The sequence below is a fragment of the Watersipora subatra genome, chromosome 5 (assembly GCF_963576615.1).
Source record: "Watersipora subatra chromosome 5, tzWatSuba1.1, whole genome shotgun sequence".
In the NCBI taxonomy this organism is placed as follows: domain Eukaryota; kingdom Metazoa; phylum Bryozoa; class Gymnolaemata; order Cheilostomatida; family Watersiporidae; genus Watersipora; species Watersipora subatra.
Genome location: NC_088712.1, coordinates 30961425 through 30981977, shown reverse-complemented (window position 1 = coordinate 30981977; position 20553 = coordinate 30961425). Strand labels below are relative to the sequence as shown.

Below are 20553 nucleotides of genomic sequence, written 5' to 3'. Positions count from 1 at the left end.
GTATATACAAGTTGTTAATATGGTTTAGGATCAGGGAGACCTGTTTGTATATACAAATTGTTAATATGGTTTAGGATCAGGGAGACCTGTTTGTATATACAAGTTGTTAATATAGTCTGGGATCAAGGAGACCTGTTTCTATATACAAGTTGTTAATATAGTCTAGGATCAAGGAGACCTGTTTCTATATACAAGTTGTTAATATAGTCTAGGATCAGGGAGACCTGTTTATATATACAAGTTGTTAATATAGTCTGGGATCAGGGAGACCTGTTTGTATATACAAGTTGTTAATATAGTCTGGGATCAGGGAGAACCTGTTTGTATATACAAGTTGTTAATATAGTCTGGGATCAGGGAGACCTGTTTGTATATACAAGTTGTTAATATAGTCTGGGATCAGGGAGAACCTGTTTGTATATACAAGTTGTTAATATAGTCTGGGATCAGGGAGACCTGTTTGTATATACAAATTGTTAATATGGTTTAGGATCAGGGAGACCTGTTTGTATATACAAGTTGTTAATATAGTCTGGGATCAGGGAGACCTGTTTGTATATACAAATTGTTAATATGGTTTAGGATCAGGGAGACCTGTTTGTATATACAAGTTGTTAATATAGTCTAGGATCAGGGAGACCTGTTTGTATATACAAGTTGTTAATATAGTCTAGGATCAGGGAGAACCTGTTTGTATATACAAATTGTTAATATGGTTTAGGATCAGGGAGACCTGTTTGTATATACAAGTTGTTAATATAGTCTAGGATCAGGGAGACCTGTTTGTATATACAAGTTGTTAATATGGTCTAGGATCAGGGAGAACCTGTTTGTATATACAAATTGTTAATATGGTTTAGGATCAGGGAGACCTGTTTGTATATACAAGTTGTTAATATAGTCTAGGATCAGGGAGACCTGTTTGTATATACAAGTTGTTAATATAGTCTAGGATCAGGGAGACCTGTTTGTATATACAAGTTGTTAATATAGTCTGGGATCAAGGAGACCTGTTTCTATATACAAGTTGTTAATATAGTCTAGGATCAGGGAGACCTGTTTGTATATACAAATTGTTAATATGGTCTAGGATCAGGGAGACCTGTTTGTATATACAAGTTGTTAATATAGTCTGGGATCAGGGAGACCTGTTTGTATATACAAATTGTTAATATGGTTTAGGATCAGGGAGACCTGTTTGTATATACAAGTTGTTAATATAGTCTGGGATCAAGGAGACCTGTTTCTATATACAAGTTGTTAATATAGTCTAGGATCAGGGAGACCTGTTTGTATATACAAGTTGTTAATATAGTCTAGGATCAGGGAGATCTGTTTGTATATACAAATTGTTAATATGGTCTAGGATCAGGGAGACCTGTTTGTATATACAAGTTGTTAATATAGTCTAGGATCAGGGAGACCTGTTTGTATATACAAATTGTTAATATGGTCTAGGATCAGGGAGACCTGTTTGTATATACAAGTTGTTAATATAGTCTGGGATCAGGGAGAACCTGTTTGTATATACAAGTTGTTAATATAGTCTGGGATCAGGGAGACCTGTTTGTATATACAAGTTGTTAATATAGTCTAGGATCAGGGAGACCTGTTTGTATATACAAGTTGTTAATATGGTCTAGGATCAGGGAGACCTGTTTGTATATACAAATTGTTAATATGGTTTAGGATCAGGGAGACCTGTTTGTATATACAAGTTGTTAATATAGTCTAGGATCAGGGAGACCTGTTTGTATATACAAGTTGTTAATATAGTCTAGGATCAGGGAGAACCTGTTTGTATATACAAGTTGTTAATATAGTCTAGGATCAGGGAGACCTGTTTGTATATACAAGTTGTTAATATAGTCTAGGATCAGGGAGACCTGTTTGTATATACAAGTTGTTAATATAGTCTAGGATCAGGGAGAACCTGTTTATATATACAAGTTGTTAATATAGTCTAGGATCAGGGAGACCTGTTTGTATATACAAGTTGTTAATATAGTCTAGGATCAGGGAGACCTGTTTGTATATACAAGTTGTTAATATAGTCTAGGATCAGGGAGACCTGTTTGTATATACAAGTTGTTAATATAGTCTAGGATCAGGGAGAACCTGTTTGTATATACAAATTGTTAATATGGTTTAGGATCAGGGAGACCTGTTTGTATATACAAGTTGTTAATATAGTCTGGGATCAAGGAGACCTGTTTCTATATACAAGTTGTTAATATAGTCTAGGATCAAGGAGACCTGTTTCTATATACAAGTTGTTAATATAGTCTAGGATCAGGGAGACCTGTTTATATATACAAGTTGTTAATATAGTCTGGGATCAGGGAGACCTGTTTGTATATACAAATTGTTAATATGGTTTAGGATCAGGGAGACCTGTTTGTATATACAAGTTGTTAATATAGTCTGGGATCAAGGAGACCTGTTTCTATATACAAGTTGTTAATATAGTCTAGGATCAAGGAGACCTGTTTCTATATACAAGTTGTTAATATAGTCTAGGATCAGGGAGACCTGTTTATATATACAAGTTGTTAATATAGTCTGGGATCAGGGAGACCTGTTTGTATATACAAGTTGTTAATATAGTCTGGGATCAGGGAGAACCTGTTTGTATATACAAGTTGTTAATATAGTCTGGGATCAGGGAGACCTGTTTGTATATACAAGTTGTTAATATAGTCTGGGATCAGGGAGAACCTGTTTGTATATACAAGTTGTTAATATAGTCTGGGATCAGGGAGACCTGTTTGTATATACAAATTGTTAATATGGTTTAGGATCAGGGAGACCTGTTTGTATATACAAGTTGTTAATATAGTCTGGGATCAGGGAGACCTGTTTGTATATACAAATTGTTAATATGGTTTAGGATCAGGGAGACCTGTTTGTATATACAAGTTGTTAATATAGTCTAGGATCAGGGAGACCTGTTTGTATATACAAGTTGTTAATATAGTCTAGGATCAGGGAGAACCTGTTTGTATATACAAATTGTTAATATGGTTTAGGATCAGGGAGACCTGTTTGTATATACAAGTTGTTAATATAGTCTAGGATCAGGGAGACCTGTTTGTATATACAAGTTGTTAATATGGTCTAGGATCAGGGAGAACCTGTTTGTATATACAAATTGTTAATATGGTTTAGGATCAGGGAGACCTGTTTGTATATACAAGTTGTTAATATAGTCTAGGATCAGGGAGACCTGTTTGTATATACAAGTTGTTAATATAGTCTAGGATCAGGGAGACCTGTTTGTATATACAAGTTGTTAATATAGTCTGGGATCAAGGAGACCTGTTTCTATATACAAGTTGTTAATATAGTCTAGGATCAGGGAGACCTGTTTGTATATACAAATTGTTAATATGGTCTAGGATCAGGGAGACCTGTTTGTATATACAAGTTGTTAATATAGTCTGGGATCAGGGAGACCTGTTTGTATATACAAATTGTTAATATGGTTTAGGATCAGGGAGACCTGTTTGTATATACAAGTTGTTAATATAGTCTGGGATCAAGGAGACCTGTTTCTATATACAAGTTGTTAATATAGTCTAGGATCAGGGAGACCTGTTTGTATATACAAGTTGTTAATATAGTCTAGGATCAGGGAGACCTGTTTGTATATACAAATTGTTAATATGGTCTAGGATCAGGGAGACCTGTTTGTATATACAAGTTGTTAATATAGTCTGGGATCAGGGAGAACCTGTTTGTATATACAAGTTGTTAATATAGTCTGGGATCAGGGAGACCTGTTTGTATATACAAGTTGTTAATATAGTCTAGGATCAGGGAGACCTGTTTGTATATACAAGTTGTTAATATGGTCTAGGATCAGGGAGACCTGTTTGTATATACAAGTTGTTAATATAGTCTGGGATCAGGGAGACCTGTTTGTATATACAAATTGTTAATATGGTTTAGGATCAGGGAGACCTGTTTGTATATACAAGTTGTTAATATAGTCTAGGATCAGGGAGACCTGTTTGTATATACAAGTTGTTAATATAGTCTAGGATCAGGGAGACCTGTTTGTATATACAAGTTGTTAATATAGTCTAGGATCAGGGAGATCTGTTTGTATATACAAGTTGTTAATATAGTCTAGGATCAGGGAGACCTGTTTGTATATACAAGTTGTTAATATGTTTTAGGATCAGGGAGACTTGTTTATATGTATAAAACAAGCCTTCAAAGTGTTAACACAAAATAACTACATAACAAATACTTTAAAACTCACTACATGACATAAAAAACAGACTATTGGATTGGAGACCAAATAAACAGCAATTTACAAACTCATTTCAATCAAGAAGAGTTTACTAAGAGTGGATGCAATCATCTATTACTTCATCAGTAGGTACTATCAGCAAAATAATGCTGCTGGGGGAATATATACACCTCTACTTTCTAACAGTGATGACAGAGAAGACCAAGTTATGGTTATTAAAGCAATCATGTTAAGCTCCTCCTAAGACTTGTATATCAGAGCAATCATGTTAAGCTCTTCCTAGGACTTGCATATTAGAGCAATCATGTTAAACTCCTAGGATTTGTATATTAGAGCAATCATATTAAGCTCCTCCTAGGACTTGTATATCAGAGTAATGGTGCTAAAAGTCAATCAGTAACATACTAAAAGTCAATATGTAACATCAGTACAAGAGTACCCAGAATTCTACCCAGACATACCCAGATTACTACGTACAACATGTACTCTACATGCTGCCAAAGTATTTGACAAGAACCCCTTTAAACTTCATCTCTAGTTATTCAGAGTTATTATGAGAGTTTTGTCCTTTCCTGTACATCAGACCTGTGCTGATATACATAAGATACACGTATATATACATAAGATATGTCGTATATGTTGGTTTCATGGTTTGGGTTCATGTTATACCTATTATTCTTAAGATCAAGTCGATTGCATTGTTTGAAATGCCAAATTAATTTTTTTATTTGGGTGTGTTAAAATGATGCGCTAGCTAAACATTTCCAATTAAATTTTCCATACTATTTCCAGGAAATCATGATTATGTGCCAGACAACCAGCTCCCAGCAGCAGTCAACGAAATCTATACAAATATATCAAATGTTTGGAATCGGCTAGGATGGTTTGATGGAGAAATAAGCAAGAGAGAGTCATTTAGGCAATGTGAGTTCTGGTACAATGAATATAGTACAGCAACGAGCAAGAAAAGAATACTACCTATTAGTTTCCTAAAGGTGGAACGATGGTTCTGGATTTACGTACTTTATATTGTGTAAAGTAAATATGACTGTAATCTACTAGTAATATACTAGTACAGTACTCGTTACTCTAATATACTAGTACAGTACCCAATAATCTAATATACTAGTACAGAACTCATTACTTTTATATACTAGTATAGTAGGCCTACTCATTATTCTAATATACTAGTACAATACTCATACCACTTGGTTCCAGATGGATATTACACTGTGAGACTCTCGTCTGGGCTTGTTGCTACTGCCCTCAATACTAACTTCTACTATCTTGGAAACAAAGTCTATGAAAGCCTTCCTGATGATCCAGGCCAGCAATTTGCAATGCTTGAAGACCTGCTACAATTTGCGAGGACCAATTCTACTAAGGTAAGTCCTTGATATTGTATATATACATATACATGTATATATATACATATATATACATATATATGTATATATATATATATATATATATATATATATATATGTATATATATATATGTATATATATGTGTATATATATATATATATATATTCACTGAACTCTTGTTTAGGTTGAAAGTGTATGAGAGTTGGTTTTTAGTACTTAAGAGTTGTCTTACTTTTGAACTTTTCAATATCTTGGTTGTGGTTAGTAGTGCCTGATATGATGTGTGTGATATATTAATAGAATGATGTGTATGATATATTAATAGAATGATGTGTATGATATAGCAATAGAATGATGCGTATGATATATTAATAGAATGATGTGTATGATATATTAATAGAATGATGTGCATGATATATTAATAGAACGATGTGTATGATAAATTAATAGAATGATGCGTATGATATATTAATAGAATGATGTGTATGATATAGCAATAGAATGATGCGTATGATATATTAATAGAATGATGTGTATGATATATTAATAGAACGATGTGTATGATAAGATAATAGAATGATGCGTATGATATATTAATAGAATGATGTGTATGATAAATTAATAGAATGATGTGTATGATATATTAATAGAATGATGTGTATGATATAGCAATAGAATGATGCGTATGATATATTAATAGAATGATGTGTATGATATATTAATAGAATGATGTGTATGATATGATATATTAATAGAATGATGTGTATGATATATTAATAGAATGATGTGTATGATATATTAATAGAATGATGTGTATGATATAGCAATAGAATGATGCGTATGATATATTAATAGAATGATGTGTATGATATATTAATAGAATGATGTGTATGATATAGCAATAGAATGATGCGTATGATATATTAATAGAATGATGTGTATGATATATTAATAGAATGATGTGTATAATATATTAATAGAATGATGTGTATGATAAATTAATAGAATGATGCGTATGATATATTAATAGAATGATGCGTGTGATATATTAATAGAATGATGTGTATGATATATTAATAGAATGATGTGTATGATATATTAATAGAATGATGTGCATGATATATTAATAGAACGATGTGTATGATATATTAATAGAATGATGTGTATGATAAATTAATAGAATGATGCGTATGATATATTAATAGAATAATGTGTATGATATATTAATAGAATGATGTGTATGATATATTAATAGAATGATGTGTATGATATATTAATAGAATGATGTGTATGATATATTAATAGAATGATGTATATGATATATTAATAGAATGATGTGTATGATATATTAATAGAATGATGTATATGATATATTAATAGAATGATGTGTATGATATATTAATAGAATGATGTGTATGATAAATTAATAGAATGATGCGTATGATATATTAATAGAATGATGCGTATGATAAGATAATAGAATGATGCATATGATAAATTTATAGAATGATGCAGTTAATAAATTAGTAAGGCTTATCATACAACTCCAAATCTGCTTCAACTACATCCACTAAAGCTAAAAAACACTTTTACTATTTGTATAAATATGTACTTTGTTTAGATTCAACTATGGTGTTCCATAACACAAGAAAGATTAGCGAAAAATATCTACTCCAATCATCAGCAACCATTATTAGTGTCAAGGTTGTCTTGTCAGCAACCATTATTAGTGTCAAGGTTGTCTTGGCAGCAACCATTAGTAGTGTCACGGTTGTCTCTTTTTGTCTGAACTAAATAACCCTATTTTTAAAGACAGTGTAAAATGTTGCTAGCAATTTTTTAGCTGTATTTTTATGAGCTAAAGGCTGCATAGCTAATTTATAGTAAAATGCAAGGATTTGAATAGTTTCTTATACTGAACTTAATTACTAACGGACATAAATCTAGAAGAACAAAAAAGGTTCGACTTATATTCAATAGTGAATAAATAGGCTGGTAAAATAGAGTTGTAGTAATAGTAGTAGTAATAATAGTAGTAATAATAGTAGTAATAATAGTAGTAATAGTAGTAGTAATAGTAGTAATAATAGTAGTAATAATAGTAGTAGTAATAGTAGTCCACGACCAAACACGAACGAAGCGATTGTTTGGAAACTTTATGATAAATGCATATGCGCACACAACTCCCGAAAAATTATCCGTCAACGGCCGTTACCAAACCCTTGTACCAAAATCCCATCAAAAAATTTAACCATTTTTCAATGGAGTCGTTTAAGTATAGTAATGATACAAAACACATATAAACCTATTTACATATGTTACCAAGTTTTTGCAATTTGTAGACAAAATCCTGAACCTTACCCATCTGATCGGATAATACATAACTAGACAGATTAATTTGGCCTAAAATTGCTATTAAAACCTGATAAGCCTATTTTATTCAAAATTAAGACCGGCCAACAAAACGCCGATAAAGTCGTGCGACCGAGAGTAGAACCATCAAGTCGTGCGCATTTCACGAGAAAAACGTGCACATTTCACCAGTCTATGGCATTGTCCAATTGCCGAAGGTTTCTGTAATTAACGTAGAAGTACTGAAAAGTAATCGTTTCTTTTTTGCCGATTTTACGGGACTCTGACGTTTTCGGACACTTATAATGAGTACTTTGGTATTCCAACTGATGTCCAAAACAGTGAAAGTAAAGGAAATGACGATGATATTTTTCTAACGATTCTTATAAGATTATTACAATATTCAAATGTAAGAATAATTATTCAATTTTATAAGATTATTATGGCTATTATAAGATTTAGTTATAAGAATAATCATTCGAATTTACAAGATCAAAGTATACAGTGACCGATGGTGTGCAATATGTTACTGTTATTATTTTTCTAAAAATTTGTTGATGATACTGCAGCTGTGCCCAATATCGTGGTACTGTCAAGCCATTTTTAATATATGCAAAATCAAGAAATAGGCCTACATTTTTTTATAGATATAAATCTATTTCTATGACAACCAGCTAAAATCTGTTTAGATTTTTAAATTCAGCATAGTTTTTTAGATATAAATACAGAAATCTAAATAAATATCACAACTTCTTGATATTGGTTGCTATGACCAATGATATACAGCCCCCTCCCTCGCCTGTGTATATTACACAGCAGCTTGCCATCTTACTTCTAATATTGTATTTCTCCTATTGCAGGGGAGAGATATAAACATACAATCTTCTCCTTCCATTATTGCTGTTTGTTGTACATAATAACACCCAGTACATTACACCCAGTACATTACAGCTACCATTGCAGCTACCATTGCACTGCAGTGCCATGTGACTGCTAATACTGCATTTCTCAACCGGCAGTACCCTTTCTTTTTCCATTATAATTTTGGTCAGGGGCTGTATGACAGGGAAATTTCTAGTAGTAACAATAATAGCAGTAGCAGTAATAATCAATTTATAGTTATATGTGTTTTTAATTCTAAGCCAAGATTATTTGATAATTACTTGATAACAGCAATAAAATTGATTCACAAAGTGGTGAGTATGTGCACCAAACATAGAGTGATACATCAAAGCATAGAGTGATGCACCAAACATAGAGTGAAGTACCAAAACATAGAGTGATGTTCCAAAGCATAGAGTGATGCACCAAAGCATAGAGATGCAAAGAGAAATGAAGTACTAAACTCAGAACATGTGTATATTTTACTCTTGAGATAGATTGTACATGAATCTCTCAACAATTTAATCAGCACCTATTAATTGTTGTTTCTCATACCAGCACCTGTTAACTGTTGTCTCTCATACCAGCACCTGTTAACTATTGTCTCTGATACCAGCACCTGTTAACTGTTGTCTCTCATACCAGCACCTGTTAACTGTTGTCTCTCATACCAGCCCCTGTTAACGATTGTCTCTCATAACAGCACCTTTAGAATTTTTATCTCCCATACCAGCACCTATTAACTATTGTATCTCATACCAGCACCTGTTAACTATTGTCTCCCATACCAGCACATTTAGACTTTTTATGTCCCATACCAGCACCTATTAACTATTGTATCTCATACCAGCACCCGTTAACTATTGTCTCCCATACCAGCACCTGTTAACCACTGTCTCTCATTCCAGCACCTGTTAACTGTTGTTTCTTGTACCAGCAATTGACTGCAGCACAAAAAAGTGTTCATGTGCTCATCTGCTACATAATCTATGGCAATAAGATACTGCAACTAGAGAATTCTGAGCTGGTACAGTGGGAGCTATATTTTCTTCTGTATAAACAGTGTATGGCGTTTAGTAACCAGAAAGCATGATGTTGGTCTTTTCTTATTTATGATTAAAACAATATGTTTTGCTATCGCCTCTGCAAATATGCAAACTGTACCTTTGTGAAATCTATGAAATTCAAGATTCTAATTGCAACCTTTATGGGGGAAAAAATCAAAGCCGTCAATTATATACGAAACTGATATTAAAAAATGGTTCTAGCAAGTGAAGTTGCAAAGGACCTCATGAAAATATATTTTAATTGAAAGATAGATTTGTTAGACAGCATTGACTAATTCGTTTAATAAACCACAAGTACAGAAATGTGTTACAAATTGGCTGAGAAATCTTCACCTTAGGTCTGTTTAAAGATATGATTAGAGGCTAGGAAAAGCAATTGCATCATACTAAATTGGTACTCATGCTATTAAGCTTACCAGCCTGACACTCAAGCGTCTGGGCTAAATGTATGCCTCCCAACTTTGCGGAATGATTGTGTACATACTTATTCTCTGCAGTTTATTGACACTCCTGGTAATCTCTCACAGCTTACCAGACTTCTAGGGTGCTAGTATAAATATTACCAGACTAAGTAAAAACTCTAAAAATTAATTTGTGAGCATTTGGAGGGCGGCGGTGCAGACGCCCAGCCATCATAACAATAGATATTTAAATGCAGGTGCTGATCAGCGCTCATGTGCCATTTGGTGTCGGAGCGAAGGGAGACTATATTCACATGTACAAGAAATACAATGAGCAGTTTGTGAGCCTTGTCAGGGAGTACCATGATGTCATTATCGGACTGTTCTTTGGGCATGAGCACAACGCTGCCGTCAAAGTGTTGTTTGACGAAGGTAGGTGTGAGTAAACGGCACCATAGATTTTGATAAAGAGTAAACGGTGGAAGAGTTGTACCTAGCTGGAAACATCTAAAGTAACTTACAAGTTCAGCTCAGGTCTCTCTAATGTTGATTGGACGCACCAATAAGCTTTGCTTCGGACTGAAGTTTTAATGTACGTTAAGTCATCACATCCTTTTAGTTTATAATTTTTACTTTAAATATAATAACATGTAGTAAAACCTTCACTATAATAACAGCTGTATCCAACTGTTCACTTAATGAAAGTTGTGTCCCTCTGTTCATCCAACCAAAGCCATAGTTAGAAGTTTGAAGAAAGAATATAGGATTGCATCATGCAGAATTCTATCTCAAGGCATTCAGCTTTAGAGTGCATCACCCTACCACCCAGACTAATCAGACAGCCTTAGGGTGTATCACCCGACCACCCAGACTAATCAGACAGCTTTAGGGTGTATCACCCTACCACCCAGACTAATCAGACAGCCTTAGGGTGTATCACCCTACCACCCAGACTAATCAAACAGCTTTAGGGTGCATCACCCTACCACCCAGACTAATAAGACAGCCTTAGGGTGTATCACCCTACTACCAGACTAATCAAACAGCTTTAGGGTGCATCACCCTACTACCCAGACTAATCAAACAGCTTTAGGGTGTGTCACCCTACCACCCAGACTAATCGAACAGCTTTAGGGTGTGTCACCCTACCACCCAGACTAATCAAACAGCTTTAGAGTGCATCACCCTACCACCCAGACTAATCAGACAGCCTTAGGGTGTATCACCCGACCACCCAGACTAATCAGACAGCTTTAGGGTGTATCACCCTACCACCCAGACTAATCAAACAGCTTTAGGGTGCATCACCCTACCACCCAGACTAATAAGACAGCTTTAGGGTGCATCACCCTACTACCCAGACTAATCAAACAGCTTTAGGGTGCCTCACCCTACCACCCACACTAATCAAACAGCTTTAGGGTGCATCACCCTACCACCCAGACTAATAAGACTGCTTTAGGGTGCATCACCCTACTACCCAGACTAATCGAACAGCTTTAGGGTGCCTCACCCTACCACCCACACTAATCAAACAGCTTTAGGGTGCATCACCCTACCACCCAGACTAATCAAACAGCTTTAGGGTGCATCACCCTACCACCCAGACTAATCAAACAGCTTTAGAGTGTATCACCCTACTACCCAGACTAATCGAACAGCTTTAGGGTGCATCACCCTACCACCCAGACTAATCAAACAGCTTTAGGGTGCATCACCCTACCACCCAGACTAATCAAACAGCTTTAGAGTGTATCACCCTACCACCCAGACTAATCAAACAGCTTTAGGGTGCATCACCCTACCACCCAGACTAATAAGACTGCTTTAGGGTGCATCACCCTACTACCCAGACTAATCGAACAGCTTTAGGGTGCATCACCCTACCACCCAGACTAATCAAACAGCTTTAGGGTGCATCACCCTACTACCCAGACTAATCAAACAGCTTTAGGGTGCATCACCCTGCCACCCAGGCTAATCGAACAGCTTTAGGGTGCATCACCCTACCACCCAGACTAATCAAACAGCTTTAGAGTGTATCACCCTACCACCCAGACTAATCAAACAGCCTTAGGGTGTATCACCCGACCACCCAGACTAATCAGACAGCTTTAGGGTGTATCACCCTACCACCCAGACTAATCAAACAGCTTTAGGGTGCATCACCCTACCACCCAGACTAATAAGACAGCTTTAGGGTGCATCACCCTACTACCCAGACTAATCAAACAGCTTTAGGGTGCCTCACCCTACCACCCACACTAATCAAACAGCTTTAGGGTGCATCACCCTACCACCCAGACTAATAAGACTGCTTTAGGGTGCATCACCCTACTACCCAGACTAATCGAACAGCTTTAGGGTGCCTCACCCTACCACCCACACTAATCAAACAGCTTTAGGGTGCATCACCCTACCACCCAGACTAATCAAACAGCTTTAGGGTGCATCACCCTACCACCCAGACTAATCAAACAGCTTTAGAGTGTATCACCCTACCACCCAGACTAATCAAACAGCTTTAGAGTGCATCACCCTACCACCCAGACTAATCAAACAGCTTGCAATGTTTTCAAGTAATAATGCATATATTTATTCTTCACGCTTTCTCAGCACAGCTGATGATAGTTCACAGCACACTAGACCATTAGGGTACTAATCATTATAACATATTATATATAATTATATACATTACATGTATATAAGTATATATATTGTAATTATAATATTGTTTATTGTTTATAACTAGAAAATTTAATTTAGTTTCAAAATTTGTGTCTTCCTCAAACTGGTTATTCACCTTTGAGTCAATGTGTAATAGAATTCCTGACTGATAATTTTGGTTAGAAACGGTCTACAGGTAGCAGTCGACTTACGACTTCATTAGTTGTAAACAGATTGCTCGTACGTCAACCAATAGCGATTCAGTTGTAAAGGTTTGTTAAATAATCACATGTTGTGCTGTTGAATGTTTTTATAATTATTATATATTTATATATTACCAACATTTTTTGTTTATTACTTCATTTGCCTGTTTGAACGGTATTTTGACTCTTCATCAATTATTTTACGTTTTATAGAAGATCATAAAATTTATTTGCATTTAGTGCTGCTTCTTATAATGATAAAAATTGTATAATAATATAATTAAATATGATAATTATAATTATTTAACGATAATGATATGTTAAAATCAAACTTGGCATACCGCAGTATACAGTGTTTATCTTGTTCAAAACATGTGAAATATTGAACGGAGAAAAAAATTTGTTTGGGCATAAAAAACATTTTTTTATCACCCACATGTATTTATATCAACATACAACAGTAATAAATGTCTTCATCACTGGTCTTTGGCAAACCATGACTTAAATTTGAGCGACTTTCTGGATTGCTGTCACTGGTTGTAAAAGTGGTTGCAAAACAGTCTCACTTTGGCATTTTTGCTAGCTACCCAAAAAGTCAACTGCCCAAAGGTTCAACTGCCTAAAAGGTCAGCTGCCAAAAGGTCAGCTGCCCAAAAATGCAGCTGCTCAAAAGTTCAGCTGCCAAAAAGGTCAGCTGCACAAAAGGTCAGCTGTCCAAAAGGTCAGCTGTCCAAAAGGTCAGCTGTTCAAAAGGTCAGCTGCCCAAAAGGTCAGTTGTCCAAAAATTCAGCTGTCCAAAAGGTCAGTTGTCCAATAGGTCAGCTGTACAAAAGGTCAGTTGTCCAAAAGGTCAGCTGTTCAAAAGGTCAACTGTCCAAAAGGTCAGCTGTCCAAAACGTGATAAGGTCAATTTAAAAAATTAATTAGGTCTTGAGCAATTTTGAAGTAAGCCATTTATGGGCAGCAGACATGTATGTTGTAAGATGGTGACTATCTGTATTGACTTGTGTGCATGCATACTATTATGCATGGGCAGCATACATGTATGTTGTAAGTTGGTGACTATCTGTATTGACTTGTGTGCATGCATACTATCATTCATGGGCAGCATACATGTATGTTGTAAGTTGGTGACTATCTGTATTGACTTGTGTGCATGCATACTATCATTCATGGGCAGCATACATGTATGTTGTAAGGTGGTGACTATCTGTATTGACTTGTGCGCATGCATACTATTATTGATGGGCAGCATACATGTATGTTTTAAGTTGGTGACTATCTGTATTGACTTGTGTGCATGCATACTGTCATTCATGGGCAGCATATCTATATGTTGTAAGTTGGTGACTATCTGTATTGACTTGTGTGCATGCATACTACCATTCATAGGCAGCATATCTATATGTTGTAAGGTGGTTACTATCTGTATTGACTTGTGTGCATGCATACTATCATTCATGGGCAGCATACATGTATGTTGTAAGTTGGTGACTATCTGTATTGACTTGTGTGCATGCATACTATCATTCATGGGCAGCATACAGGTATGTTGTAAAGTGGTGACTATCTGTATTGACTTGTGTGCACGCATACTATTATTCATGGGCAGCATACATGTATGTTGTAAGTTGGTGACTATCTGTATTGACTTGTGTGCATGCATACTATCATTCATGGGCAGCATACATGTATGTTGTAAGTTGGTGACTATCTGTATTGACTTGTGTGCATGCATACTATCATTCATGGGCAGCATATAGGTATTTTGTAAGTTGGTGACTATCTGTATTGACTTGTGTGCATGCATTCTATCATTCATGGGCAGCATACATGTATGTTGTAAGTTGGTGACTATCTGTATTGACTTGTGTGCATGCATACTATCATTCATGGGCAGCATACATGTATGTTTTAAGTTGGCAATTGTCTGTATTGACCTGTGCGCATGCATTCTATCATTCGTTAAACTCTTCAAGAGTATACAACTTCTTAGTAGCTTACTGTTTTGGTTTTAATGAAAGGTCGTAATATTTATTGTTACAGATGATAAAGAAGTGGTATCAGTGGCTTATCTTTGTCCCTCGATAACTCCATGGAGGTACATAGCACCCGATGGAGTTGAGTCACCTTACCACAACCCATCCGTTCTACTCTATGAATATGACGGAAATCAAATTATGGACTACACACAGTATTACTTCGACCTGAGAGAGGCCAACGCAGGTTGCACTAGATTGAAAAAAATTTGAGTGTTTGTGAATAATTTTTAATTCCCAACATGGAAGTCTCTTGATCTCTGGTTTAGTGCCTATTCAAACTCAGTGATGCAATTTGCTAGTTCCATGTGATAGTACTCCTCTGTCTCACTCTGCTAGTTTCCATGTGATGTTACTCCTCTGTCTGACTCTGCTAGTTTCTATGTGATGGTACTCCTCTGTCTGACTCTGCTAGTTTCCATGTGATGTTACTCCTCTGTCTGACTGCTAGTTTCCATGTGATGGTACTCCTCTGTCTCACTCTGTTAGTTTCCATGTGATGTTACTCCTCTGCCTGACTCTGCTAGTTTCCATGTGATGGTACTCCTCTGTCTCACTCTGTTAGTTTCCATGTGATGGTACTCCTCTGTCTGACTCTGCTAGTTTCCATGTGATGGTACTCCTCTGTCTGACTCTGCTAGTTTCCATGTGATGTTACTCCTCTGTCTGACTGCTAGTTTCCATGTGATGGTACTCCTCTGTCTCACTCTGTTAGTTTCCATGTGATGTTACTCCTCTGTCTGACTCTGCTAGTTTCCATGTGATGGTACTCCTCTGTCTGACTCTGCTAGTTTCCATGTGATGTTACTCCTCTGTCTGACTGCTAGTTTCCATGTGATGGTACTCCTCTGTCTCACTCTGTTAGTTTCCATGTGATGTTACTCCTCTGTCTGACTCTGCTAGTTTCCCTGTGATATTACTCCTTTGTCTCACTCTGCTATTTCTCCAACAACTGTGAGCAAAACAACAAAAAGTTGTTACGCGGCCCCCCAGCAACGATGGCAGACCAGCCTCTTCTTCACCACCAGCCTTTGCCACCATGGCGTTACACACCCGTAGCACAATGGCTATAACTAACCTCACGGTAGTTTGTACTGCGGACACTTGCGCACAAGCTAATACCAACTCACCAGCCTCCGCCGCTATCTGTCTACACCACACGCTGACAGTTTCCTGTCAGACAAAAAAGAAAGGCGTGGCAACTCACTAACTCAGTTCACACAATTTGCTTTCCTCATTGAGGCTCCCCTCTAGGTTGATTTGCTGCTTATATATAGCGGGTTTTGCTAACAGTCTCCTAGATTTTAGTGAAAACTAGCTTTTTTATTACTGGCTAATCATAGGAAAGCCTTGAATATTCACAAAATATTCCACAACAAAATCTGTAAAGTAAAATTTAAAATGTTAAATTTCTTTTATTAATTGCCGCAAATAAACCAACTTCTTTCTCTGTAGTGCACCTTTTTTTCTGTTGAATCAAACAGAGATGTGATACAATGAGTTTTAAATATTGAAAATCATGACTATAATGGCTTACATTCTGTTGTTGCAGGGAAAAAGAATGTAACCTGGAGTTATCTGCTCAGGCTAACTGAAGCTTTCGGAGTCCGTGATGCCAGTCCTCCGTCAATGCAAAAGGTATTTATATACAAAGCATTTGTAATGGCATTATTCAACCATCTATGTTTTTACTAACATCTCATATAGAGTTACCAGTATTCTTTTTAATTATGTTGAGCTAGCTGCAAAGTTAACATCATAAGTTGCAATATTGTTAGTGTTAAGCATAACTCTATGGCTATTATCTTTTTGTGAAATCTTTGCTTTAATAAGAGATGTATCCATCCTTTTATCCAAATTGATGGTTAGAGGTTGAGTGAAATAAAAGACTCTAACCAGGCTTCGAAATCACAACATTCACCTTGCTAGTTTGACACTCTGAGAGCCGCTCTCTAACGGCACTCTTGACGATCTCTAACGGCACCCTTAACGATCTCTAACGGCACTCCTGACGATCTCTAGCGGCACTCCTGATGATCTCTAACGGCACTCCTGACGATCTCTATCGGCACTCCTGATGATCTCTAACGGCACTCTTGACGATCTCTAAAGGCACTCTTGATGATCTCTATTGGCACTCCTGATGATCTTTAACGACACTCCTGACGATCTCTATCGGCACTCCTGATGATCTCTAACGGCAATCTTGACGATCTCTATCGGCACTCCTGACGATCTCTATCGGCACTCCTGATGATCTCTAACGGCACTCCTGACCATCTCTATCGGCACTCCTGACGATCTCTAATGACGCTCTTGACGATCTCTAAAGGTACTTCTGACGATCTCTAGCGGCACTCCTGATGATCTCTATCAGCACTCTTGACGATCTCTAGCGGCACTCTTGACGATCTCTAACAGCGCTTCTGACGATCTCTATTGGCACTCCTGATGATCTCTATCAGCACTCTTGACGATCTCTTATGGCACTCCTGACGATCTTTAGCAGCACTCCTGATGATCTCTAACGGCACTCCTGACGATCTCTATTGGCACTCCTGATGATCTCTAACGGCACTCCTGACGATCTGTATCGGCACTCCTGACGATCTTTAACGGCACTCCTGACGATCTCTAATGGCACTCCTGACAATCTCTAACGGCACTCCTGACGATCTCTAACGGCACTCCTGACGATCTCTATATAAGTCAAATATACAATAAACATAAATAACTGCATAGTGTGAGACTTTCAGGTGCTCTGCTTTCTATCGCTTTTGCGGCATCTTATGTGGCTTTCTGGCTTGGCTAGGCTTCGCCCGGACTTGGCATCGATGTGCCTCTCGCTCTCAGCCCTGGCCTCAGCAATCAACCACCACACTCTTTCTGATTCTCACCACTCTCATTGTCAAAGTTTTTATTGTCATACTCAGGTATTCAGTGTTTAAAATAGACGCACTTTGTTTAAAAATAATGACTGCTAGAGATTAACTAAACTGGCGAAATACTTCTTCAAAATAAAAACTCAACTTGCTTTTAAATACATGATGGCTATGGAACTAACTTCTTTGATCTAAAAATTTTGAATATTAAACATTTGTAACTTACATTTTAAAAATTTTAAAAACACTTAAAAGGCATATAGGTGCCTTTCTAAAGTTGTAAAGCATTCAGCATTAACATTTGATAAATATTATTTACATAAATTTTTGCCAAAATCTTTTTCCCAAAATTAACCTATGATCTATAAACTGTGACCTATAACCTTTGACCTATAACCTTTGACTAATCTGTCTCACCAATAAAATATGGCTAGTTTTGTGACAAATATTGACCTTGTTGAATTTTGCATCTCTGAAGTAGCTGTTGAGATGTAACTAATGTCTGGCAGTTTCAAACAAGTTCACTTCTTTTTTCAACTCAGTAACATTCTATTTGAGTAAAAGCGCACGACAAAAGAGAGAATCACTATCTCTAGTGCACAAGGTTTTTGAGAGCGAATCATTTGCGATGTCAATTGCAACAAGAGACTAAAGGAAACTGCTGTAGTTGACAAGAGTTCGTTGAATGGCTGCTACCGTCTGCTCTAGTTTTGTATTTGCTTGTGTTTGTTGTCACAACACATAGTATGTGTGACTCCCTCAAAGATCCCCCAGAATATCTGCTTAGCAAATGATTCACGTTCACGCGTTTTTAAGAGCTTTGTTGTACAAACAAACATGTTCAGCCACAAAAGAACGGGTGACTGGAGACATACCCACCCACCAAGAGCAATTTAAGGTTAGATGTGATTTCTATCACTACCAGTAGCCGTGTTGGGGATTGAACCCCGGCCCGTTGTTTGTAGGTCAGGAGTGTTAGACCACTAGACCACTGCTGCCCTTCAAACCTGTAGTATTTTGTAATGGTAGGTGGCCGAGTCTATCAGAGATGACAAAAAGCTCTCGGAGTACCTCCAATCATATTACTGTAAGAAAGATGTGGAGTCCTGCGACGATGACTGCAGGTAAATTGTTGAGTATTGAGACAATCAACCTGCATTATACACTGAGGTTTAAGTCACTGTAGCAGGAAGCTTTGAAAAGTAGGAGTAAGCTCAGAATAGTTTATCTTCAGCAGGTTCTAGCACGTTTCAGCAAGTCTCCTGTTGTAAGGGAAGCCTGAAAGACTCTTTTATGGATCACCACACTAATCTATCAACTGTACAGTAGTCAAGAATATTATATATGTATTTACATATGGAATAAATACTGTAGTGGGAGAAGGTGCAGTGATAGTTGAACATAAATCTTTTATATGACATATTATTGTATTTTATTCAGTTTCATTCTATTACTTTCAGCTAGTAGCATTTCATTATTTTATTCATTGTGATATTTCAATCTGTTCGTTTATGCCAGACAATGTTTGTGTTTATTTACTCAATGCATGCTGATTGCACAATTACATAATCGTGGTTTAGTGTATGGATGTGGCTATTCTTTGTTTAAATGCTTGTTTATTAGGAGAACTTTTCCCCATACTCCATGCAATGGTTTATTTACAAAAAGAGCTCCATTCTCCATGTCATTTTCAGTATCAATAGTAGGTACCTTGTATCGCTAGGTATTTAACCTTCAATGCTTGAATCACACAGTAGGCTCAATCATGTGGTATCTGATCGCAACTTGTGACAAGTTGGTTTTATGAACCGACTTTGATAGTTGAAACTGGTTGATGAATGATGAATGACTGTTTGCTCAGACTGGTACTAACAGATAGAGTAATGATTAGGGAGTTGCCCTCACATTGTTCAGACAACTCCCTGTGGCTTGTTTGGACACAGGGCCGGCTGACTTCCACCGTATTGTTTACCGGATGCATTTATGAGAAGTTGAGTGTAATACATTCATGTTCTTATAAACTAGACATAATGGCCCACTCCACACCCTACTCAATAGCTTCTCACATCATAACCAATTAAACCTAAACATTTTGAGAAACTTCAACTCTCTTCCCAAAAAATTATGAGCCATGGCCCTTAACTCTTTTAAAACTAACCTTAAACTTTATCTTTTTTGCCAATTTGCATAACCCTAACTCTCTGTATGCCATCCAACAACAACACCAATACCATGCTCTTTTGGACAAATCATATGATATTACTACTATACCTGCTAATACTGTAACCGCCTGTAAATGCTCATCAAATGTCGTATTTGTTTTATGTTCGTTTTTTGTTACTAGTCACGGAATCAGCACAATATATTTTTCACATTCAATTGCTTATGTTCTATCCTTCATATTATATTTTAGCTTCATATCTAGATTAGTGTG

At 36.5% G+C, this 20553-nt stretch overlaps 1 protein-coding gene across 2 annotated transcripts in view; it reads left to right on the top strand.

Annotated features, from left to right (window-relative positions):
* LOC137396538 (acid sphingomyelinase-like phosphodiesterase 3b) overlaps positions 1–20553 on the top strand; it is a 34174-nt gene that overhangs the window by 11878 nt on the left and 1743 nt on the right. For both annotated transcript variants that reach the window (XM_068082850.1, XM_068082849.1), the window contains exons 4-9: positions 5051–5182; positions 5477–5643; positions 10586–10760; positions 15245–15424; positions 16790–16875; positions 19149–19243. In XM_068082850.1, coding sequence (XP_067938951.1) covers positions 5051–5182; positions 5477–5643; positions 10586–10760; positions 15245–15424; positions 16790–16875; positions 19149–19243 — 835 coding nt within the window. The remainder of the gene's footprint in view (positions 1–5050; positions 5183–5476; positions 5644–10585; positions 10761–15244; positions 15425–16789; positions 16876–19148; positions 19244–20553) is intronic.